Source organism: Nanorana parkeri, unplaced genomic scaffold (genome assembly GCF_000935625.1).
Source record: "Nanorana parkeri isolate BGI_ZX_2015 unplaced genomic scaffold, ASM93562v1 scaffold101, whole genome shotgun sequence".
Classification (NCBI taxonomy): Eukaryota; Metazoa; Chordata; class Amphibia; order Anura; family Dicroglossidae; genus Nanorana; species Nanorana parkeri.
Window position 1 is genome coordinate 1,875,551 of NW_017306369.1, and position 25,754 is coordinate 1,901,304.

At 36.0% G+C, this 25,754-nt stretch overlaps 1 protein-coding gene across 1 annotated transcript in view; it reads right to left on the minus strand.

Moving 5' to 3' along the window:
- Positions 1-3,370: 3,370 nt before the first annotated feature.
- OTOGL (otogelin like) overlaps positions 3,371-25,754 on the minus strand; it is a 141,789-nt gene continuing 119,405 nt past the window's right edge. The window contains 9 exon segments of the mRNA XM_018552912.1: positions 3,371-3,741; positions 5,227-5,306; positions 15,205-15,250; positions 16,419-16,538; positions 17,550-17,654; positions 19,693-19,871; positions 21,994-22,092; positions 23,204-23,267; positions 24,325-24,365. Coding sequence (XP_018408414.1) covers positions 3,541-3,741; positions 5,227-5,306; positions 15,205-15,250; positions 16,419-16,538; positions 17,550-17,654; positions 19,693-19,871; positions 21,994-22,092; positions 23,204-23,267; positions 24,325-24,365 — 935 coding nt within the window. The 3' untranslated portion in view covers positions 3,371-3,540.

Sequence of the window (25,754 nt, forward strand, 5' to 3'; positions counted from 1 at the left end):
AATGTCCTTTGTCTCCTCTTACAATTTGCATATATATATATACATATATATATATATATATATATGTATATATATATATCTATCAGGCCACAGTGTCAATACATCCAATAAAGTCAAACGCCTTTAATATTATTTTCCCTCATCCAGTGGTAGATAGTATAGTAATACTATTGTCCTTCCTTGAAAGCATTCTACCCTCCTTTAACTGACTACTATGATGGTGTTTGTGCTGACCATCCTCTGTTGAGGAATCTACATCTCTTCTAGAGGCTTGGGACAAGTCCCCCATCTCCTGGCTAGGGAAAAGAGTGGCAATCAAAATCACATAGCTTTCAAAGGTACTTTATTACTTTAGAGTTCTCCCTACCTTTGTTTTAAGATTTCACCAACATCAGATAGTTTGGTTTGTTTGGGGCAACAATAAATCAAGACTTAATCATGCAATCCGTACCTGGAACAAGCAAACCAGAGATTTAGGTCTCCCAAACTTTGCCAGATATTACCAAGCTGCACAGTTATCCCAGCTGCACACAAGCACAGAGTCACCCCTCTGGGTAACGTTAGAGGCTTTTCAATGCAATCTTATCCAAGTTGATAACTTGCCTTGGCTAAGCCCTGCTGATAGGCCATGTATATCCAAACCAATCGTGAAACTTACCCTAAGATGCAGTTAGGTACTCTGGAGACTTGCAATCAGCCAGTAGACCTGTATTGGCTACCGTGTACAACCCAGCCTTCCCCACAGCTTCCCATTCCGCTTTTAGTTTTAAAAAATGAACCAAACGGAGTGCCACGAAAACATACAAACTGATCTTAGGCAGAAGTGTTAAGTCGCTCCGGTCTCTGCAAATAGAACTACACCTGTCAAGTTCAGAACTTTTCCAGTATCGCCAAATTAAGCATTTCCTTGAGAAAAGTGTGGCACTCTCTGATGGCCCTCTTATAATTCCCCTTGCCCTCTTCTAACTACCTCTGACTGGTGCTGTGAGCATGATGATCCTGCCCTTTACACCCCTTCCTCACCTGATCCCTTCCCTCCGACTCCAGTCCTTCCCCCTTCTTCTTCCTCGCCTTTCTTTATACTTGTTACCACTTAGTTTGACTGTCTGAGTAGCCATGACAGTCTCAGCAAGTTATTCTATCTTTTGATGTACAATGGTTACCTTTGCATGTTCATACGTTATCATCATTTGCATTGACCACACGGTTCTTTTCGGGAGTAACACTACAAATTTGCAACCTTTGTTATCTATATACACATGTTGTGTATGTTTTGAAACTTCTCAATAAGAACTACTGAACATAAAATGTATGATGATTCACTGTTTACTTATTTAGTCTGCACATGACTATATAATTAACTGCTACCTGGCTGGCCATTGTAATTAAACGGCCGGCCAGGAACTTCTTGAATGTGAGTGGGTGTTTTTAAACATGCTCGCCCACCCCGTTTGTGCTCGCAGCTGGGCGGCGCACGCAAGCGAGAATACTGCTTAAATTGTAAACAGCCATCGATGGCTGTTTACATACAAGTGTTCTGGTGGCTGTATAGCAACCCAATTACTTGTATTATGCATGTGGGTGTGTGCCCCCCCCCCCACTCCGCTGTGGCTGGTGTGGGCCCGGGACTCTGTGGGCCCGGCTCTGTCACCGGAGATCGGAGGGAGATCATCAAGTGATGAGTAGTGATATATAGGAATGATATATATTACATCACTTCCGCATTCAGCTGTCATTCTTTGGCTTCTGTAGCTGGAGAGAAGCTGTTGAAGCAGATCTCTGCTTCATCAGCTTCTTTGGAGGTCCCTAGGTGACATTGGGATTTTAGAGACACCTGATGTCTCCATGTAGAGGACCTGTCTGTGTAAATTTTTTATTGCCCCACACATGTTACATATCACCACGAACGAGTGAGAGAAATGATTCTAGGACCATCAATCACTGTTAACATTAAACTGATAAGTGGTAAACGCTTTGGCCAATTTTGGGTTTGGCAGTTTTTTGCGATTTCGCTGGTGCGCACAATTTTAAAGTTTGACATGTTTGGTGTCTGTTTACCTGTCGTGTATATATTTTACCAAAAATTTGGGTAAGAATAATTTTTTAACATAACGTAGGGAGAAAGTTTTGCTTTAAACATTTTTGGTACTATTTTTAATTATATAATAAAAATAAAAACCCCACTGGTGATTAAATACCACTAAAAGAAGGATCTATTTGTCCACAAAAAATGGTACACAATTCATTTCAGTACAGCGTTGGATGACTGAATAAATGACAGTCAAAGTACTGCAGCGCAGAATACTGAAAAATGGCATGGCCAAGAAGGGGGTGTAAACACCGGGGTCAGCAAGTGGTTAAAGGGAATATCACACAATTTATTGTAGAAAAATTATCAAATCCTTTAGTAAATCAGACTTGTTTTGGAAGAAGAAGAAAGAATTTGAAAATGTTAACACATTAAAATGTGTGAAGATGCATTTCAAATATCCAATGTCAATTGAGAACATATTCACACAATTTATTATGCGACCATTCTTAAATCCTGTAAATCAGCCTGATACTATCATATACTCAAAAAAAACTGAGAAAACAGATACTTGAATCACATATACTATATAGTGTGAGCAAAGTAACCAGTAACCAGAATTTACATTTTACTTACATAGTTACTGTACAGTGTAATTGGACTCAACCAATAATCATTGTTCTTTGATATTCCCTTTACATATGCTCATAAATGTTCCCATGGCCTAATAGGACTATATTTCATGTGCATTTTGTAAAAATAAGCTTAGACAATTATTAAAATTGGTGTCTTTTACCCATTCCCACTTCAACTGCACATAGCTTATTTTATTCACAAATATCACATGAAGAACGAAGGTAACAGTTGAAAAAGAAAAATGAGTAAATGTATCATGATATACATCAGATACTACTGCATCTTGGATTTTAGTTTTACATTTATTACAATATATCAAATTTTCGTATAACATTATATACATTTTATTGTATTTTTAAGGCTTATTGCTTTCTCATTAGTTGTAGACATACCAGTGTACTTATGGATGTTGAGATATAAAATACCTAAATGACACATTAAGATTCATTTTTGATACAACACAGAAATCATGGCACATTTGGGATCAAAAGTAAAAAGACATATTGTACAAGTTCAATATTATGCACCACAAGTCAAGTATAAATCTGAATAATGTCACACATGAAAATATTTAGTATACTGACTGATCCACCTTTGCAAGATAAATGTTAATTTTTTTCCCTAAAATTTATTTTGAAAATGCAACAAGGCTCAACATTTTTTCAAACATTTTTATAAACTTTTGAAATTGGTATAACAAGTGAATATGTGTAGCTTAAATAAATGCATTCCAGAATTTGTTGAAGAGTTGTGGAGTTCTTTGGAACTGGAGCAGTGTAGAATTAATGTGACACGGAGTTTATATGGAGTGTCTTCAGTGCATAGAGTGCTTTGGGGCAAAGTTGTAAAGCGGACTTGCCACACTGTTTCCATGTTCAATTCCACTGACAAGAGCAGTCCAGTGGCTCCTGTATGACATACATCACTTCAGTCCCATTTCCTGAGCAGTAGAGTGGCACTGTCAGATTCTGCACACCATTTTCCCGACAGCACTTACAGAATCTTATATGGCTATCAATGTTTACATTAAAGATTGTAGCTGACGGACATTTGCCATCACAAGAAGCCACGGTGATCTGTTAAATATAAAAATATGGATAGAATTTGAAATGTGCCATATCCAGTAATAGAAAAAAAAAAACGTTTCAAAATATATCACAAGTTAAAGTTAAAGAATCATACAAAAACTGTACTCAAATCAAGCCAACTCCAATATCCAAATCCATGTGGTACCTGACTTTGCAAATACAGTATGACTGCATCTTATTAAAAACAAATGGCCTATTTTTTTCTAATCTGATAATGTTTTGATGGATAAACAATAGAGAAGTCTGAGAGTTTGGGGGCAATGTCCCAATGTTCTTTGTTCTTTGTTCTTTGTTCTTTTAAGTTTAAATACTGTTACAAAAGTAATAAGGTCTGTGTCTTAAATTTAGGAACTGTAAGAGCTAGCAAGGCCAAAATACCACATGGCCCCCTTAATAATGTATAACCTGCCTGAAGTACGGATATTTGTTCCCTAGTTTCTACAATGCTTCAAATCCATCTCATTGCTTAACCTGTGACCTATGAGGAGTTTCATCCAAAAAAAAGAGATGAGATTTAGGTTCGGGATGAACAAGGATTTAGCCTGAACACAGCCCTATTTTCCACAAATTGACTAGTTTGCCCTCTCAAATTCATGACTGCTGTATGTAAACAGTCAGGAATCCTGGGATTCACCTCCTATAGACTTTTGTGAGGTTCAGTGCTAAGTTCAGTTTTGCTGACTTTCTGCTGGATTTGGCACACCCTAATCATGAAGGATTACTCCTGGGCTATAGTGTTCATACGTGGCTTGAAATAACAAGGCATTGTTTGTTCAGTGGTGCTTGGCCTAGGAATCCTGCTACAGTGTTCTACAACATAAACACCGTCTTTCCACATTGTGGTTACATGAGAAAATGCAATTACATGGTTCCACCTACAGTACAGACAGAGGCAAAAGATTAGTCTTTTTATTAAAGTTCATCTCTATGAAAAGGAAAAATCCCCCCACTGTGTACAAGGCACCCTTCAGTACCCTTACCTTCCCCATTCACTATTGTTTGCCCACTGCAGCCCCTGAAAACATCCTATGCAAATACTGACTATACCATATAGGTGATAACTGCACCCTGTTACACATGCCCCCTTGCCCTTTATGTCACAATGCTTCGGTATGGTAATAATTCACTCATGTACCAATCACTGCATTGAGGGAAATCAGGGCAGTGTGTGCATGCTCCCCATATCATAAAGTAAAGGGATTTCTCACCAGGCAGTTAGAATGCAAAGAAAGGCATTGCTACACAACATAATGGGAAGGGGGTTAGTGCTATAACTACACATTGTAGAAACGTTTATTTTTGTAAAGGAATAGGAACCTAAGTGGAACCAGTGGCCTAAACATTTTTTCCAATATGTGGAAAATGTTTTACATGTACATCTTGCATATACAACATAGAATATTTAGTTATGTCAACTTTGTCCACAACCATCCATATATAATTCAGAGATGATTATTGTAATAGTCTACTTACAGGGTTTTGACTAATGCAGTCACTTTTCCTTATGGTGGTTCTTACAGCCACTTTTTGGCAAATTTTTTCCTCCTTTGTGCCTGAAAAGCATAGGATGCATTACACTTTGCACTATATACGTAATATATGCTAATAATACAATAATCCTAAAAGTTTATAAGTTACTTACAGTAAAATAAAAACATGCATGTTAAAAACTCGTTTTGCCATCTTTCTCTCTGTTTACTTGCTTTTTTCTTTTCCTCCTACTTATTTAGAAGTTGTAAATTCAATGGTGGTTGTAATTGGTGGTTAGAATATTACATCACTGGCATAAGCATGGCTACAACTGCTTCATGTATTGTATAATACACACATCAAGCCATGCCTTGCATGAACCCTTAACATTTGTCAGTGTGAACTACATCCACTATTAAAAATCCTAAAGCAAACTATCAAAGAAAAAAAACAAAAAATACTGTACTAAAGATGTGTTAAGGTAGACCTCAGAATGGTTAGCCAAGGAGGCATGATCCAACCTGACGTAGAGTTTTTAACATAAACATGCACACTTGGATCCCTTACATCTGTATCTTTAGGCCTATAAAATGGGGAGGAAGAAGCACAACCAGGCCCCTCCTATATCAGGGGAAACAATAGTAACTGGGCAAGCATTCTGTCCTTTCCATCCAATCTTTCTGTACACGGCCAAATGACCACAGGTGTCTGTTGACTACAGATAGTTTGTTTGTCTGTTGACTACAGACAGTAAGATTGTTGCCAGATCAGTCCGATACCAGCCAAACTGAGCAACAAGTGTGGCCACCTCCAAGTGGAACTGTGCCAAGACTATATACATTATAGTATTTACATATTCTTAAGCAGCAGCAAAAAAAAGATTTAAAACAAACTATCCCTAACCTCTCTATATGCTTGTACTGTGAAGTTATTTATTCTCAAAGATCAATAGAAGGACTCTAAAGTCAAGAGTTTAAATTGTTCCTAATGCCTGTTCAGGATATGTAAATACTTGAGTAAGTTCAGGTTAATCAAATTAAGATGAGAAATGTCAACAATTTGTACTGTTACTAAAAAGCTACAAAATGCTCAGTAAAAAACACATGCAATTAAGAAACAATTTAACTTGATTTTAATATAAAGTGAACCTGTGAGGACAGACATGTAGGTGCTGTAATTGCAGGCTTGATTTTTACCCTGGATTCTCTACATAGAGAACCACCAACCTGGACAATCAAATAAGGGAAGTCTGAAAATTTACACTCATACCTCATGCTTTCTACAGGTCAGCAACTCACTAGTTGGTGAATCCAGGTTAAAAATGGTAGCTTAGGAATCTGCGTTTTTTTTTATGGAAGCCCACTATTTTTATCCTCACAGGTTCCCTTTAAAGCAGGCCAATACATAGCATAAATAAATAGGTTTAGAAAAAGATTTAGGGTTAATGTGTAGCCTATGTAATCGTTAACCATATCCATTTTAGTGGAATTGTTTGGTATTTTACCATTAGTGAGCAGCATATTCTTATGAAGTAAAACAAAGTAGAATATTCTACAAACCTTTACCAAAGTATTCATATTCATGTTATATAAAACTGTCTCTGGCTATACTAGTTCATGTTCTATAAGCCTATACACTGACTATCCTAGTGTATGCCCTAAAAACCTGTACCTGACTATTCTAGCTTCTTTTATAAACCTGTACCTGACTATCCTAGTTTATTTTGCTAAACCTAAACATGGCCATCCTAATGTTTGTTCATAAACCTGTACTTGACTATCCTAGTTTTTGTTCTATAACCCTAAAACTGACAATCCTGGTTTATGCAGCAATCCTGGTTGACTATCCTCGAAGCTGTTACTATATATAAACCTATTTCTGATATCCTAGCTCATGTTCTATAAACCAGTCCTGGTTACACTAACTCATGTTTTACAAACATGTTCCTGGCTTTCCTATTTATTGTCCATAAACCAGTGCCAATTATCCCAGCCAGGTACAAATTATTTGAACATAAACTGTGCAGGAATAGTGAACATCAACTAGTATAGTTAGGTACAGATTTAGAGAACATGAAAAAGGATAGTTAGGTACAGGTTTGGTGAACATGAACTAGGATTTAGTTAGAAAGAAGTAAATTAGAAAGTTTGAAAGTAGAAAGTAAACCTGTAGTTATACAACTGTACCAAACTATTATTGCTCATGTTCTTTAAACTTGTACCTGACTATTTTAGCTCATACCTGGTTATCCAATACTATGTTCTAAAAACCATTATCTGATCCTTGATAATGTTTTGTAAACCTGTACTTAACTATCCTAGTTCATTAAACCTATACTTGCTTTTTCTTAATCATGGTAATTTAATCTGTAGCTGACTTTTCTACCTCGTGTTCTGTAAAAATGTACCTGATTATCCTAGCTCATGTTCTAGAAACATGTACTTGACAACTATTCTAGCTCATGTTCAATTAGCCTGTACCTGACTTTCCTAGTTAATTTTCTATAACCCATCAGCTAACTTTTATAACATTCTATAAACCTGTACCTGACTATCCCTAGTTCATGTTCACTAAACCTGTACCTGACTATCCCTAGTTCATGTTCACTAAACCTGTACCTGACTATCCCTAGTTCATGTTCACTAAACCTGTAAATGACTATCCTACTTCATTTTCACTAAACCTGTGCCTGACTATCCTAGTTCATGTTCACTAAACCTGTACCTGGCTATCCTAGTTCATGTTCACTAAACCTATACCTGGCTATCCTAGTTCATGTTCACTAAACCTGTAAATGACTATCCTACTTCATTTTCACTTAACCTGTACCTGACTATCCTAGTTCATGTACACTAAACCTGTAAATGACTATACTAGTTAATTTTCACAAAACCTGTGCCTGACTATCCTAGTTCATGTTCACTAAACCTGTACCTGACTATCCTAGTTCATGTTCACTAAACTTGTAAATTACTATCCTACTTCATTTTCACTAAACCTGTACCTGACTATCCTAGTTCATGTTCACTAAACCTGTACCTGAGTATCTTAGTTCATGTTCATTAACCTCCCTGGCAGTATTCCCGAGTGTGGCTCGGGGTTAATTTTCAGTACCAAGAGCGGTAACCCCGAGCCAGACACGGGATTGCGCAAAAGTGTCCCTTACCTTGTCCCTTCGAGCCCGCGGTGTCCTCTGCTGTGTTCGCCCAGCCGATGCTGGCATTCGGCTTACAGTTTCATTTTCGGGCGTCACAGCGGGGGGCGGAGCCGGCGGGAAATTCAAAAGTGCAAACATGACATTTACACAGAATACACACAATACAATGTAATCTGCTATAATTACATATATTTATCAAACTATTTTACATCAATTTTGTCCCTAGAGGTTTGTCTAGTGCCCTGCCTGCACTTTTACTGTACTCTGTTGACTGTGGTACGGATCAGGCAGCGCCCCTAGAATTCCCATTTACTGGACCATTTTTTTATTATTATATTATAATTATGACTATCCTACTTCATGTTCACTAAACCTGTGCCTGACTATCCTACTTCATGTTCACTAAACCTGTACCTGACTATCCTACTTCATGTTCACTAAACCTGTACCTGACTATCCTACTTCATGTTCACTAAACCTGTGTCTGACTATCCTAGTTCGTGTTCACTAAACCTGTATCTAGCTATCCAAGTTCATGTTCAAATTAAACCTCTGTCTGACTAGCCTAGTTCGTGTTCACTAAACCTGTATCTAGTTATCCTAGTTAATGTTCACTATTCCTACACTATCTTAACTTATGTTTAAATAATTTGTACCTGGCTATCTTATCTCGTGTCCTATAAACTTCCATTTGACTGCTCTAGGTTATTGTTGGATAAACCTGTACCTGACTATTCCAGCTCATTGAAAAATGTAAAAAGCACACCATTTAAAACACTGCAAAAACTAGAATCAGAAAATGTAATTTGAACATCAAATTCAGCAATAATTAATAAAATTGTATATTTAGATGAAAACAACAAAACAGCATATATGGAGTATTTAGTTTTTTGGGAATACAAACATAACTCACACATGCTTTTAAAGATCAGCTCTTTTTAATTGCTCATGTCTGTACCTAGTCTCCAAATGACACATATTGATTAGGCCTCTTGCAATTGTTCTTGTTTTCTTACAGAAAGTAACACTTGCTAAATGCCTCCTTGAATTCCATGAATGAAGTTGATGACTCACTGTTTTTTACCACCTCTAATTAGTACAGTGATGGGATAGAAAGTTCATATCCTTAGAGGTCGTTCAACGGGCAGGTTTGCAGCCCATTACATACCAAAATACCATGTTTAGTGATGCACGCAGCAAACTTAATTGATTTATTGTTTGTTTTAATTATACACATTCCTTTGGCTTTTAAGGTGATTGAAATATAATAGTAAAAAGAGCCAGAATCCAACAAAAGGTAGATCACTGTGTTACATTAACATCTTGACAGAGGAATAGAAAATATAAATGTTGTAGGTAATTGTAGATATTGGCGTTTCTATGAAATTCTGAGATATTTTTTTTTACATTTAAAAGCTTTCTGAGGAATGTAGATCAATAGTGTATAGATGAAATATAAATTATATGATATGATAAAACTAAAGTAAAACATTAATTTTTTTTAAATGAAATTGGCACTGATATAATTTACACCTATAAACTACTTGATAATATAAGAATGTTTAAGATGACTATTTCTAGACAAAGGAATATACATTTTTAATGATGTAGGAACTTGTAAATATTGGCGCTTCCCAGAACTTATGATTTTTTACTTTTGTTTTACAATTACTGCACATTCAAAGTATTTCTGTTACTTGTAGGTGGGCACTGTATAACTGTAGATGATATGATTTGAGAAAAAGAAAAAAATTAAATGTTTATTTTATCAGATTGGTGTCAATCCTATGTACACCTAAAAACTGAACTTAGGATTTGAGAATGTTTAAGATTACTCTAGAACTTTCAGGTCACTCCAATCTAGTGCTGCAGTCTATCCAGTGTTGCACACTGATGCATATGTACTCTCACAAATCCTCATGGAAATTGATAAATGAAGGAAAAAAACAAATATTAAAACTCACAGGCTAACTATCAACACATCACAGATTCTTATTTATAATTTTTATGCAGTGCTTTAGAACACACAGGTCTTTCTTAAAGGCATAATTGGGTTCATTTTCATCATCGCTGCATCTAAACAAAATGCTCAATGGCTGTAAGCCATTTTCAAATCTTTACTGTGACAAGCACATACATTATATAATTCAAATAAATTCAAGACATATTTGGAAAAACCACCTTATGGATTACTTATTAATCTGTTGAGAGCATTAACACTTGAAAATTATTTAAATTCCAATATCAATTTAAATGCTTGAAAAATGTAGAAAAGACAGTACTGTAAGGGATGCAAACGATCCAAACATAGCTTAAGAAATATTAAGGTTGATTTACTAAAGCAGTAGAGACTGTTTACTTAGCAAAGTGAAGGCTCACTTAATGTACCCTGTTGCTACAGTAAAAAAAATGTAAACACCAGTATCCTGTAAAAAAAAAGAGTAGCAGTGACATAACAGTTGCCAAGAGAAACCACAGCACACAGAGGACTGGGTATCTAAAGTGTTTCTATATTTGTGGTGTCCAAAACTCTTCTAGTGAAAAGCTGCCTGCCAGAAAGCTAAGTATGGAATCTCTTGTTTTACAGTGTGTTTGTTTTTTCAGTGTACTGACAGGGTCCCTTTAACTTACATTATGTTTACTTTGAATAACCAGTCAGGTGCAGAGTAATTAAAAGAAAAGATTTAGTCTAGCAGATGATTGGCTTATTGGCATAAACACAACTTTACTGTATTCTCTATTACTTATGTAAATTAACCCCGTTGTACCCTGGCTGCTGCACCAGCCTGAAATAATAAAGGTCTGGTGAATATACCTTGTCATACTAACTCCATGTTTTAGGCTTTTTGTTGCATATTAATTCTGTCCTGGCTCTTTTACCAAGAGGAGTACAATTTCTGGCAGGTAAAACCCAAGTTTATTTTGCTGAAAGCTAACATAGTATTAATGTGAAACATGATATTTTGTACATCTATTATCATTTTGAATTTACATTTAGCTACATGGAACACTTGATATTTTTACAATCATACTATGGGTATGATTTGCAGCTAAATTCTCTTTGATTGTGACCATACTGAGTTACAATAGGTAATTATGCTGTAAAATGATTATCAGACAACATGCAGTAATAAGTAGAAAACAAAATGTATGCAGAGATTGTAACTGCATGCATGACCATTTTCATTTTTTTTGATTTGGTGGTATATCAGTTTTTGCAGCAAACATCCATAAAATAGTATTTTGGGTTTGTGATTACCAACCCTTTAAATTTGTATGGAAATTGACAGTACTTCTTTAGGCAAAAAGCACAAAGCTTAAGGCACGTACCACTATAAAATCAGTCATTACAGTTAGTAACGTACAGTAAAATGCATGAAATAATAATAGTACCTGGTTCACAATTTATTTTAGCAGTAGGAACTACGGGGGTAATGGTAAAGGGTAATACACCCATTCCAGAACCTGGCAGAATTGTTAGGGATATAAGATTTTTGTACAAATTAAACATTTTGACACATATAACATGTTCATTAATTCTTACACTGCCAAGTATTCATCTTTATAATTATCTGTTTCATTTTATGTCAAGCAAAGTTCTTTTCTTTTTTTTTAAGGTCAAAGAATCACACCAGAAGTTCCTCACTTACATCTGGAGCCATCTTAATAAATAAAACTTCACAATTTTTTAGCAAAATGCTTATGGCAAGGTAAGAATTAAATACATGAACTCACTCTGCATGCATTTAATCAAAGCTTTATTGTTTCTTGCCCAATACAACTCTTACAGCTGCTGCAAACCCACATTCTTACATGTGATGGCCTACCCACCGAGCACATGCTTTTAGTTATTATTTGAATTAGCTGTTAAAGTAGCATGTTACAGAGACATGTTTAAGTTTGAAAGTAGCTTTTCTTCTGAAGTATAACCTTGCCTTTCTAGAGCTGTTTTGCCAGTATTTTTTTTATTGGCAATGATTTATAGTTTGCAACTGCAGTGATTGCTTAAGATTTAAGCAATAATCTAAAAAAGTGGAATTTACTAAAGGAGTACATTTTTCATTTATCTAAGTTAACCTGGGTTAAAGTGTATCTAAACCCAAGAACAAAAATTTTATGTATTGCAGCTTGTTTTATGTGGTGGCTGCATTAGTTTTCCTTTATCAGGCTCTTTTCCTTTATTTTGATCCTCCCAGTAACATACTAAAGTAACGCTCACACACTGTATTGTATCCACAGAGGAGCAGCACTTCCACACTAGGCAACAGAGGTGTACAGGACAGGGCTGATAATATTGCTTTAGATAAGACTGTGGAGTGCACACATAAGTTCACTGGATTTCTGTCAGGATCAACAATATTTCTATCATTTTTTTTCTTACTTATCAAATATAACAAAACACTTTCAATGGAATATTTAACAGAACAAACGTGGGCAAAAAAAATGATTTTTATTGTTAGGGTTTACATACACTTTAACTTTAAAAAACAAATAATTTGCTTAGAAATTAAAAAGTAAATTGGGATTTTCTGTGCACATGATTTGATGACTGTAAATACAGTTTTACTTAACTAAATAAAAATGGAGTACTACTTTAGTTAATCAACACAATTAAACAAAAAACAAATGTGATATATTATTCACATTGTTTTTAAATGTGCACAATAATGGTCTGCATAAAGAACATTCTAAAAGCTTTATGTAATGGAATGTAATTATATTTAGACTGGGGTTTATACGTTTATTCTCTGTACTGGTTATTTAACCAAACATTAAATACAAAACCGTAAAATAAATAATTTCATATAGAACACCATTTATTTATGCGTTAAACAACATCGCCAGTATGGTGGACTTCCATAAAAGTGAATTAGGTCCATAATGAAGTTAAAGTTAATAAACAAAATGCCACTAAAAGAAGAAAATAAATGTAAAATAGAATCTTGTTAGTAAGTTTAAAGGCTACTTTCAAAATGTCCTCCTATGAAAAAATAGTTGAACATTTTGCTTTAATAACCATTAAAGGAGAACTATGAGGCGAGTGAAAATCACTCAGCCTCATAGTTTAAGCCGATGTGTGGCAATGAAACTGTCATACGTCGGCTCAATAGATCGGGAAGTGAGCGAACATATACCGTCACTTGCTCACTTCTCGATCCTGTCCCTGCAGAGAGCCGTGACTTCCACTCACGGCTCCCTGCAGGGATTCCTCCCTCCCCGCTCCGATCCTCTAGCGCTGACTGGCAGAATGGAAGGGGGAGGGGGCGGGTTCAGCTGGCTCTGCCTCTATATAGGCAGAGCCAGCTGTCAATCACGCAGCTGGGTTGATCTCGACAGTAATGTCGGGATCCGTCCCGTCTCCGGAGGTCTCAGTATACCGCGAGCCGTAGCTCGCGGTATACTGAGCTTTTGTTCACGGGAGGACGCCAGTTTGTGTTCTCCCGTGACTCTGGGGAGAACTATGGGGAAAAGCACTGACCCCCATAGTTTTCCTTTAAAGTTAAAATGTCCAATTAAACTATTTGTTATATCAATCTTTGACACTGATTGAGGATTAGTTTTACATAGCTGTCCATTTTGCTTTTATTAAAAATAATGTCAAGCAGATTGCTTAGCTCTCACCACAATTTATCATCACTGAATCCTTTCTTCACTCTTATAGAATTAACCCTACATATACCAATTATTGTCAGACTGCTCAAGTCAAGGGGTTTTAAAGGGATAATTGGCTACTATAGTATATTTTAAATGACATATAGTCCATGATACATGGCTCCAGCTGCACTGATAGATGGCTCCTGTTTTAGAGTGTGATACTTTATGTGTGTGTGTGGTACCCTATACTTGCAGGATCACATTTGACAGAAAATAGGATGTCAGATATTTTACACCATATTATATATTTTTTTACTTACAAAGAATACCTGTAACCTGCCATATGCAAGTCCTTAGGGTAGCTCAAACCTTAGTTTTACAACATTTTAAATCACAGGTATGTAATTTCAGATCAATCATTCTATTATCTTAACATTTAAATTCATAATATGCTATATTACTTGTGTCATGTATTATATGTCTGATGTTATTGAGGAAGGACCATGAAGATTTGTTTACACAAGTGCCATGTGCACCGTGGTATAGCAGGGGAGAAGTTGAGGGTATCCATTACCAAAAATGAGTGCTGCAGCCAGGAAAGGCCTGTGCGATGCTGCAATCTCCATCTATTCAAGTGTGCAGAACATAAAATCACTAATGCCCATTGAGCTATTACAATGTTTAGGTCTCATTGTTTGGGGAGCTCTCCTTGAGCATTTAGAAATTGCTGCCTTTTAGATGTCTATGTGTATGGGTTATTCTTAGTTTAATGTCCTATAAGCATGTGAAAATAAGATGATGATTCTAAATTATTTCATTACATAATGTGTATTTTCACATCAGCAGCACATGTCCTATACAAATGTAAAAATAAGATGGTGTTTCTGCATAATGTGTATTTTCACATCAGCAGCAAATGTGGTGGATTTTTTTCTTGCGAACAAACATGTCTTACATATTACATTGTGTATTTATTACTCTTTTCTTATATTTGTCTTTGGTGCTTTAAAGTTATACTCCAGAATGATGAGGAAGTTAAAATCATTCACCAAGTAGTCAGCCATGAAAAAAGCAGGGCCTGTGAGTTTTAGTGGTTAAAGAAGGACAACCTGATTGGGGCGGCCAGTGCATGCGTTTCCCTTCCTTATGACCCAGCAGGTGAGTTAAATGAACCAGAGCTCTCCAAAACAAAGCAGAAACTAGCATAGAATGCAGCTTAGTGCACTTACATATCTTGCAGCAGCCATCATTGTATGTCTGTACAGATCCGCCATTCTAAAACAAAACGAAAATACCAATCAAAAAATAATGTGCTCAACATTTTTCATTCAGCAAACCCGTGACTTCATGAAGGTTAATCTATATCATTCTTGTAATAAATTGGATTGTAACCTATTTTATCAAATAGACAACCTAGACATCTGTATAGCTTCTTATGTTTAATGAATTGCACTATTAAGCCTCTGCTATCCTCTGTGTTACATCTTTCTGAATTCCAATGGAACTTATCAAGATTTACAAGCCTACATTTTCCCACCAAAATACCACTATATTATACAGTGCTCAAGCCATTCTTACCATATGCTGTTAATGCTGTGTCATTGTTTAAAATAAAGGATATCACTGAAGCAACAAAATTAAAATACATTTTTGAAGAAACCAAAAGGTTATAAACTTCCTATTTCACCTTAAAGGTTTTGATTGGTCCAGACTACAGTCCATTACAGAGGCCTATGACTGCCCAGGGTCATGAGAGACCCAGGAGCATAAGCAATTATAGACAAAAGCAGAGAGCATCTCTTACTTCTGGAACACATAAAATCATAATATCACATTTCAGATACATGAGGGCCGAGTATGTGAATGAGCCTTCAGCCTATTGTATTACATGATTATTATATAAAGCTCCCAGTGGCACATAATATTTACTTGCAGAAATATTAATACATTTTTTTTCAGGAGAAGGAAGTCACACCATTACTATTGTGTCAGATCAGAAAGCTGTAGGACCACCCTGGATATCTATGTTAACATTATTAGTTATTTTTTTTATATTAAACATGACAATCTGGCTGCACTATCATGGCAAGTCAGCCCCATCAGCCTTTGACCACATGGTATTTCTGAACAGACATTTAAGACTACTGCAGGGGCACTATAGGTTCAATTTGTTAAGGCTACTTGGAGCTTAGAGCGGTCTTAAGACGAATAAGTGTGTAAATGGCACAAAATTATAGATTCAGCACCTTTGGGAATAATCAAATGCACAACATGCCTTCCAATGAAAAAATGTACAAATATGTTTATTACTATCAAACTATTACACTGGAGAAAGTGCACCCCTCTAAAATTATGAAATAAACACATGTTGTAGTTACTAAATAATTGCACTGCTTCATTTAGCTAGTAAATCATGCAAATATTTATCTTTGACAACACAAACCTTTAGACATTCACTGTCATTAAAAGGAGGGCAGACAACGCTAGAGCCCACTATCATGGCACCTACTGTAGTCTTTGTGCACTCGTACTTGGTGCAGTTAGAAATCCATGAGTTGCCCACCTAAAAAACAAGTCAGTCTTTATAAAGGACATTAAGGAGTGCCCCATTTAAAGTTGTTTTGGAAACAGAATATCAATACACATGCAAATATATCAATTCAGTTTAAAATCAAATCCAAGTTGATTTGTGGATAGCAGGATATTGAATCCTAGCCAAACTGCCTGCCCATCACCCAGACCCAATTTCTTATATCATTATTTTTCAATGTATACATTTTAGACAATATTTTACTTAATTTAATACCAACCCCCCCCCCCCCCCCATCCCATCCCAAATGCTCTTCACCATCAGGTGTATGGGTGGCTAAATAAAATGGTTCACTCTCAACAAACAGTAATTAGTTCATTACAATAAGGACATATCAGGTTTAGCATTTAAAGCCAAATTGAACTTTGAGTTTAAATGAGATAAATACATTGCGTATGCATTAAAACACAAGGAGTACAAAGTCTGACAGTTTGTTTTCTTTAAATATCAGCTACAGCCAAAGTTGAAAAGTCTGTTCCCTGTCAGCACACTGTGGAGTGAGACTCTCTGTGGGGAAGCGGTAATCTCTTTGTAGAGGTCTGATATACTTCCTGCAGAGTCAGAGCCGTGGCTCTTCAAATAGTGGAGAGTATGAGCTCTTCTTATTAGGGAGTAATGGGCATGACATAGAAGGGTGTGTGTTGTAACTCTGCATTGAGTGATTCTTCGCTACCAAAAGCAAATTCTTAACATATATTTTAATATTTTTTAATGGTTTAACCTTCCCTTGTTATATATGAATATGACACACAGATTTCAAAATTGGAATCTCTACCACATTGCAAAAATAATAATAAAAAAAGAAGCCTGGTCTGTTTGCTATGTTTCACCATGTCATTTTATAATCTTGCTCCCTTTCATAAATGCCCCTTTAACTGATTTAGTATAATTTGTCTATATTACATTTAAGTTCAAATATAACTGACACAGCATTCATATACGAAGCAAAAGCTGAAAACATGGCGGGTTTAACAATAGGCTTACCTCATATATAGTCATTGTACCATTATCACTGTAGAAGGTGCATGAAATATTCTTGCAGGACCCACAGCAAATCTGATTGTTGAAAGATTGAATATAAACCTGGTTCTGTGAAAGAAAAAAAAAATTATAATCGATTTTAAGTTAATTGTTACGGAGATCCTTATCCAATGTTGAAGCTCTTCCCCCTCCATTATATATACTACCTATATTATTATTTTCATCCATGATTTTGAGTGTGGCTGGGTCTTAGTGGTTACAGTTGATTAATAATAACAGGAAATGACATAGTCACAATGTAATTTGTTGTTTATGGAGTCCCATGGCTCTAACAGTCATAAAAGTGTGGGAGCATTTAAATATGATGAACATGAGTGGAGCATATTGTAGCTAGGCATTCTGAATCTAAATCTAAAAAACACTCCTCCCATGAACAAATCTCATCCCATAAAGGTCTTTTTATTGTGTGTTTAAAGTGTCAGAAGGATGATATATTGACCAGTACAGGTCCAGACTCCATAATCCTAAATTAGGCCTGACATTAGCAACAAAGTTCTAGATGACTGGTTTAGGAGATCATCTACTTGGCATTAACAGCCCTCCCAGCTTTAGTAAATAAGACATTGTTTATCAAAAAAAGGGGGGAAAGAGAAAGAAAGGGGCTTTGTGGTGACCACTGGAGAATAGCAGGGAATTGATCCAACAATAAAGTCAATTGATTCATATATATAATAAAATTCCATTTTTAATATACTCAATTCATAATGTCTATACATATAAATATGCTAAAACTCATCCATATAAAAAAACCATAAATAGATGTATACAACATAAATAACCTCCCTGGAACCCACACAGAAACCATGATTATAAATTCATATATTGGTCATTGCCCTCATTGTATTCATATCTTATTTGCATGATTAATTGTACATAATTGTTCTATATATCATTAGTTCAGCCATGATTTTGTGCTTGCTCCAGTCTTCAACGCGTTTCGCCGAGGCTTCGTCAGGAAGATTTGGAGGTTATTTTTTTTATATGGATGAATTTTAGCATATTTATATGTATAGACATTATGAATTGAGTATATTAAAAATGGAATTTTATTATATATATGAATCAATTGACTTTATTGTTGGATCAATTCACTGCTATTCTCCAGTGGTCACCACAAAGCCCCTTTCTTTCTCTTTCCCCCTTTTTTTGATATATACTGCATATATAGGGGTGGTGTCCCAGTTTGTGTGATGGTTCCTGGGTCTTACAAAAATAAGACAATGTTACCAGGTTGTGTTTTGGAGATCGAAACAACTCTGCCACTAGAAAGTGTAGAAGTCTGTTAAAGGACAGGTTCACTTTGATATTTCCCAGCAACCCCATGAAAGAATAAATAAAATCAATAACAATGTCCACATGAAACTAACAACTTAGTAGCAGAGATCTGTAGTTGCTACAAAACTCTGTTTATTTCTCTGGTGATTCTAGCTACTGTGATATAGCTAGTTATGATTCTTTTCTATGCACCTACAAACTGAAGCTGTTCAGTGATAACTAGCAGTTGCATTTATTAACATGAGTGATTGAAATTGACAAATTGGTAGAATGACTGCAAAAAAAACCTTTCACTGGTTGCAATTCATATATTACTAGCATTAAAAACTCTAAAGAAAAGTGATTTTGTAGCTGTTACAAAATTGCTTGTATAACATGACTCTAACACTAAGCTAATTTCCCATTCCCCCTGTCGCCTGCTGCAATGCATCATATAATGCTGTCAAATTCTCACCTTACCATAGCACCTAACTCTCTTCATCCACCAACACTAGAGCACAGACACATGAGTCACATTGGAACCATCAGATTGTGATGTTTATGCAGATCCAACCAATCAGTAGCTCTGATTAAACACAGATCCTGTCTTTTGGCAGAGTCCACATTCTCCTGTCATGGCTGTGTGCCAGTGCTACCACATAGGGGCCCCAGTGCTGTTTTTTTAGGTAAGTACCTGACAGCCTTGTATGTTAAACCATGTAATAGGGTAGCAAAGTGGAGGCAAAGGCAATTTTTTCTTAGTCTTAGAGTAAAATTTACATCTGCTTTAACTTCTGAGTGTGCCCAGATTTTTAAATATATTAATACTTACAGCAGCGCATTGTGTTGAACAGTTCACCATTAATATTTCCATGGCATAAAATCCAGTTGTGTGATTCTTTTCATGTAAGCATTCAACAGTGTAGCACATTTCCCCATTCAAATAATGAATCAGAGACTGGCCAGGACGCAACACTGTAACTCCCTGAAATACACACACTTCTTCTTTCTCTAAAAATATTAAAAAAGTAAACATGTCGAACATGAATATTACAAGTTGCAATATTTGAGCATATCATATCACATTGAGCATATCATATAATATTTGAGCATAGCATATCTCTAACATACATTATTAATTAGTATGTCCTCGTGTTTCTATTCCTTTTTCCATCATATCATTTTCTTTGATATTTTTATAAGTGCTAATATCATTTTAAGTATAACTACTCTTTTACCCCCAAACATTTCAGCATAGTGACATACCTTCCAACTGTTCCTCATTTGCCCCTCATATTGGTCTGATGTTCAGATATCCAGGATAATGTACTATTTAATTACCAAAAGTGTTATCCGCACTAGAACCTTTATTTTATGACTAAATTATATTAAAGTGCATCAAGTCAAAAACATATTTTTTTTATTTTCAGATATAGCAGGGAAGGATTAGAACACCTGTGGGGTCAGAGGCCATACCTCTGACGCAGCCATCTCTGACTGGTGAAACCGGTCAGGTCTTTGGCCATGCTGGGCCAGTTGTGGATTTTTGACTGGGGACTTGCTCAATGATCCGGATCATAGACAACTTGACTATATGATGAGTATATTATTATCCATTAAAACACTAATGGAATGTACTTGCCTTATGAAACTTTGACATTACAAATGTTATATGTGGATATAGTGGATATAGTGAATGGTTAATGAGTGACAGATTTGGATAGCTGTTGGATATGGCATTATGTGATTTATGTCTTTAGGGTCAAGCGTGATAATATGTATTTGCTCCTCACTTACCTTTGACGGACATTTACTCTTGGCAGAAGTTACTAGCAGAAATCTACTGCTGGCGGATGCTGGATCAAGTATGACATATGTATGGACATTCTTTGGTGTGAGCAAACATACCAATAGAACGAATTGGACTGTCATGTCAGTTTTATTCATACGACGACAAACACCTATATATCTGAACTATGAGAAATGTATTAGCTGGTTGAAACAGAGTGGAACCACCCAGCTTGTGACCATTGTTTAACTTCTTACCCCTCTCTCTCCATCCTTCAAATCTACAGATATGATTGACAGGAATATACATTTAAGCCAATGAAAGATGTGCATATATAGAAAAACTCTGCAATATTCTAGTTGAAATTGTTTAAAGGAGCCCTTCCCCATTCAACAAACATTAATAAAAAGACATGTAGAATATATACACGATATTCAACCCACAGAGGTCTTTTTAAATTAATTGCCATGGTTTTTAAAGGGATTGTTGTGTCAATGTGATTGTTTGTGATTTTGTTTTGTTGCTTTATGATGTTTATTTTGTAATAAATGTGTTTATAGGTTAGCACAGTGGTCATATTTAATGATAAATTTACAGTGATATAATTTAAATGAGTTGAAGTTAAAAGGTTTGTTGAGTCCCATGAACTGGTGCAATTTTTCCGGAAAAAAAATAGATTCCTACAGGGGACTCAGAACCATTTGTGTGCTCTGAAGTCATCAGGCATCAAGCTGGGTTGTGAGTCTTTATTGCTATCTTGGGCTCCACTAGAGAGATTTACTCTTACTTCCTGTCCTGCTGACAACAGTTTCACCAAACAGAAACTTTAAAAAAATCTAACAGAGGTTCTAAGCCTCCCCCCGACTCTAATAAAGAAATAATTTCTGTGTTGTTTTTGGAGATTTCCAATCAATTTCTGTCTTGTAAAATGTTGTCAGCAGAACAGGAAATAAGTGCAAACCTCTCTAACGGAGCCCCAGATAGCAGTAAAGCTGACAGGAGTTCTAAACCTTTCTCTGTTCTATTTTTCTTTCTATACACAACTAGGAAAAAGTTTCAGCTGGACATACACTTTAACAACATTAAAGTGATATTAAAGTCAAAATGTTTTTAATCTATTGCAAATGCTGATAAAATCACTTACGATAGATGCTGCTGCTTGATGTTTAAAGGTTTTAGCAGCAGAATCAGCTGATCCCCGAGGGCATTGGCCCTGATATCCTGTTTTAGGGTGGCTCCTTTTCCTTGCAGGGTCCTAAGGAGCCATCGTTGTGTGTACTAGTAAGCTGTGTGTGTCTCCACAAACACACACCAAGGCAAGCCCCTCTTCCCTGCTCCACTCACCTCCTTCACCGTTCTCTAAGCTAGTAGATGGACAGCTGCTGGAGACGGTGCTATCCCTTGTAATAATCGGCACTGGACAGGAGGTTCTGGGAAAGTGAGCTGAGAGAGTTGGAGCCAGTTGTTCAGAAACATGATGACTGTCAGTGCTTGGGCAAAAATGTAAATAAATATTTTGCTGTACAATGTATATTTCTTTGATCTGGATTCATTATTGAAAGAAAATTGAGATTTGAATACTACTTTAACCCTAATGTTAACAAACAGTAAGCCTAACCCTTTTTACTTTTCCAACCATAATACGAAGTACCTTACCCTAATTCTGGCACAACATTTTGCCATTGGAAACAATTGTGCTTGGGCAAAATTTGCTTGCAAAAAAAAAATCGTTTTAGAGGAGCATGTGTTTAGGGCAGTTTAATTCACAGGGTTCTATTTAAAAATGTTTATAACACAAGTTACAAACAACTTTCATCTAGGATTCATAAAACAAATTTCAATTGAATCCAATTAGAAATTTTTTTCAATATTAAGTTAACTTTCTGTGCATCTTTTATGAAAAAAAAATATAAATAGCCCCAATAGTGTTCATTTTATTTGTGTTTTTGTGCATTTGATTCCTGCATACTGTTGTTTTTTGGCCTTTTTTTTCTTACTTTTTTTGTATTTGAAAAAAAAAACGTACAATAAGGAGGCTAATGAGGGTCTTACGAACAGGTTCAGGATAGTTGAAAGGAGCATCTGTAACCCTCAGAAACCATTAAAAGCCTATTGCCCACTACAACCACCATAAACCACCTTAAAGGTGATCCTGAGTAGTTTTGCCACTCTCATGTAGGCTATGTCTCCCTGCACTGCAGTGAGATAAAATGATGCTGCAAAGGGTGCTGATATTAGCATTGTTACTGCTAATTCACAAGTCTTAGGGCCAGTTCACACCAACGGTGCGTTCCAGAGTGGTAGCTGCTGGAGCGCATTGTAATTGCACAGTAAACTCCCCCCTTTGTTCTGGGGCGGGAGGGGGTGTGGTGGTGCATTGAAGTCAATGGCGCTGCAGTCATTGCATGAGAAACAGCTAACTTATTTGGCTGGTGTGAATCTTTACATCTGGGCTGCAGAGCTCAATATATATGTTTACTGGCTGCTCAATCACCTACCCTGATTTTTGTATTGCTCTCACACAAAGCAAAATGAATTAAAGTAAATCAAATACCACAAATATAGTGAGTACATCCACAAGCACTGAGCCAATCTGTATCATTCTTCCGATATTCTCCCTGTATGAAGAAACATTTTTTTTTTAAATTTTATTAAATATTCACATTTAATATTGTATTACCATGAACATAATAATTGTGTTCTTTATAATGCGTCCTGTATTATGAAACAGTATCATTTAAGATATAGATTACGATTGAAATAAAAGCACACACAAGTAGTCACAGAATTGATTTACTAAAGGGAATTTTCACTTTGCAGAGGAATTTGTCCTTAGCTTTATGAATGTGGTGAAGCTCTGTTAACTTCCACAATCCAATCATGTGCAGGCAAAAATACTATTTTCCCTTGCAAATGATTGGGTATTGTTTGCAAAGTGATTTTTTTAACACATTTGCTAAGCTATGGGAAAATTCCCATGCAAAGTGAACAGCCTACTTGCCCTTAGTAAATCAACCCCATTAGGTTTTGAATGTGTCCTTTAAACTTGACATATAGAAATAGAAATACATGTATGTGATAAGTAAATGCATGAATAAGTATAAATATATTTAATATACTGATAATGCTCAATATAAAATGTTCACCTGTGAAGCACATAGTTTAATCTAAAATGTATCCTTATAATGAAATTCTAACATGATCTGGTACAGGAAATTTAGAATTGTGTTTTTATGTAAAAACTGAAGTTCAGGTAAACAGCTAAACATGCAGTTGAAACACACCCACCTATGTGGCAAATGGATAGTAATTCTGTCCTGCAAGGATAGAACACCAAATTATAGAATATGGCACCGCATTGCTCATGTGCCAACAAGGAGTATACTGATGATAGGAGGAGAGCAGAGTGACAGAGATTAGCTCACCAGTATGCTGCTGCTCATTTAACCACAGCTGTGTGGTGTGGCAGAGCTGTATAAATCTTAGGACTGGTAGGACAGAAATACAATTCTTTTGGCAGGCAAAACAGCTGCCAAAATATATATGTTATCTGTATATTTAGCTGTTTGCATGGAGTTGAGCTTTAAAATAACCACTCAAATTACATAGCAGTGCAACTGCAGCAGGTTTGTAAACTATAAATTCCAAGCTATACTATAAAAGATATATTCTTACCAAGGAACACTTCACATTGGTCACATTTCCACAGTCACATTCTGTAATAAAGTGAGAGTCAATTGGTAAATTTGGGTAAATATCCTAGGCAAAGTGTGCATACAGCATAAATATTTTGGATGTTTTACAGGCCTCATTCATCTCCTGCAAGTAGGAGGTGCTCTATAATCCAATGACAGCTACCACTGCCCCCAGCAGTTTCCAAGTGGTTTGCAAGTATTTGCACAGCCTGCCTAAACCTGAAGGTGACCGCACCTGGACGCAGACCGCAGGAGGTCACATGAGGTTCACAGAAAGATTCCTCCAATCAGCCCCATTCATAGGTGTGACTAGGGCCTAAGGTGATTTATTTATGTCTGAGACACGGTGATTTACCATTCTGTACTAAGTGCCAAAGATATGTACATTGCAACATTGCAATACTAACAGTACTATGACTATAGTTATATTCATTAGCTTGTTTTCAAAATAAATATTTGTATATATAATCTATACATATAGACCACTGTTACTAAGCTAATTTAGACTTTGCACACAAGTCACACGTGCTTGTAAAAGGAAAACAATACTATAGTAATCAGTCTATTGTATATGATTCTTTCATATATTTTAGGTAAGAACAGCACAAATAGAGAAAGTAGTTTTCAGCATTAAGATGAGCAAATAAATCTCTCGGGTTTGAGATCCAGAATCCAAACCCACCACACCTCGCTGGACTGAATATGAGTGAGGTCTATCACATAGGCAGCCTAACAGCCAAATCAAAGAGTGCACATGGTAGTCTGACAACACTGCTTTTGACAGATAGAGGGTTAGCGTTGTCAGGCTGCAACAGGGAGTGCTGTTAATGGCATTAGGTATGTATGTAACAGATTCACAAAATATAATTGGCTTAGGAAAACTGCAAATAGTGAGGTGTAATGCCAAACATACTGAAAAACAGATATGGGGTTCATATAAGTGTATTTATAGAAGTCATAAATCAGTGAATTTGACTTTCACCCAACAGTCACTGGTAGTGAATCAATAACATTCAGTTAAAACACATACACCTAGAATATGCACCTGTAGTGGAGGTTTAGTGAATGTCAGATTCACTGCTTTACATATATATTGTGCGTTTTTCATCGTGGCCTTGCAGCATTTAAGATTTGAACTCAACAACCACTATCGGTGTGGATTTTTATATGTTCTGGCCGTGTGGGCTTCTACCAGTTGATCCAGATTGCTTTCACCATCAGCTTGCACCTCAATGAGACTTAGCTTGTATGTGTGTGCATTATGGTAGGAATTTAAAATTGTTAGATCCTGTGGGGTCAAGGGCTGCTATGAATTTTGCCTTTGGAATATTTCAGAGCTATATAAATGTCTAGTGAATAAATGTAAGTTGTGATATATACTGTATGTATGTATGTATATATATATATATA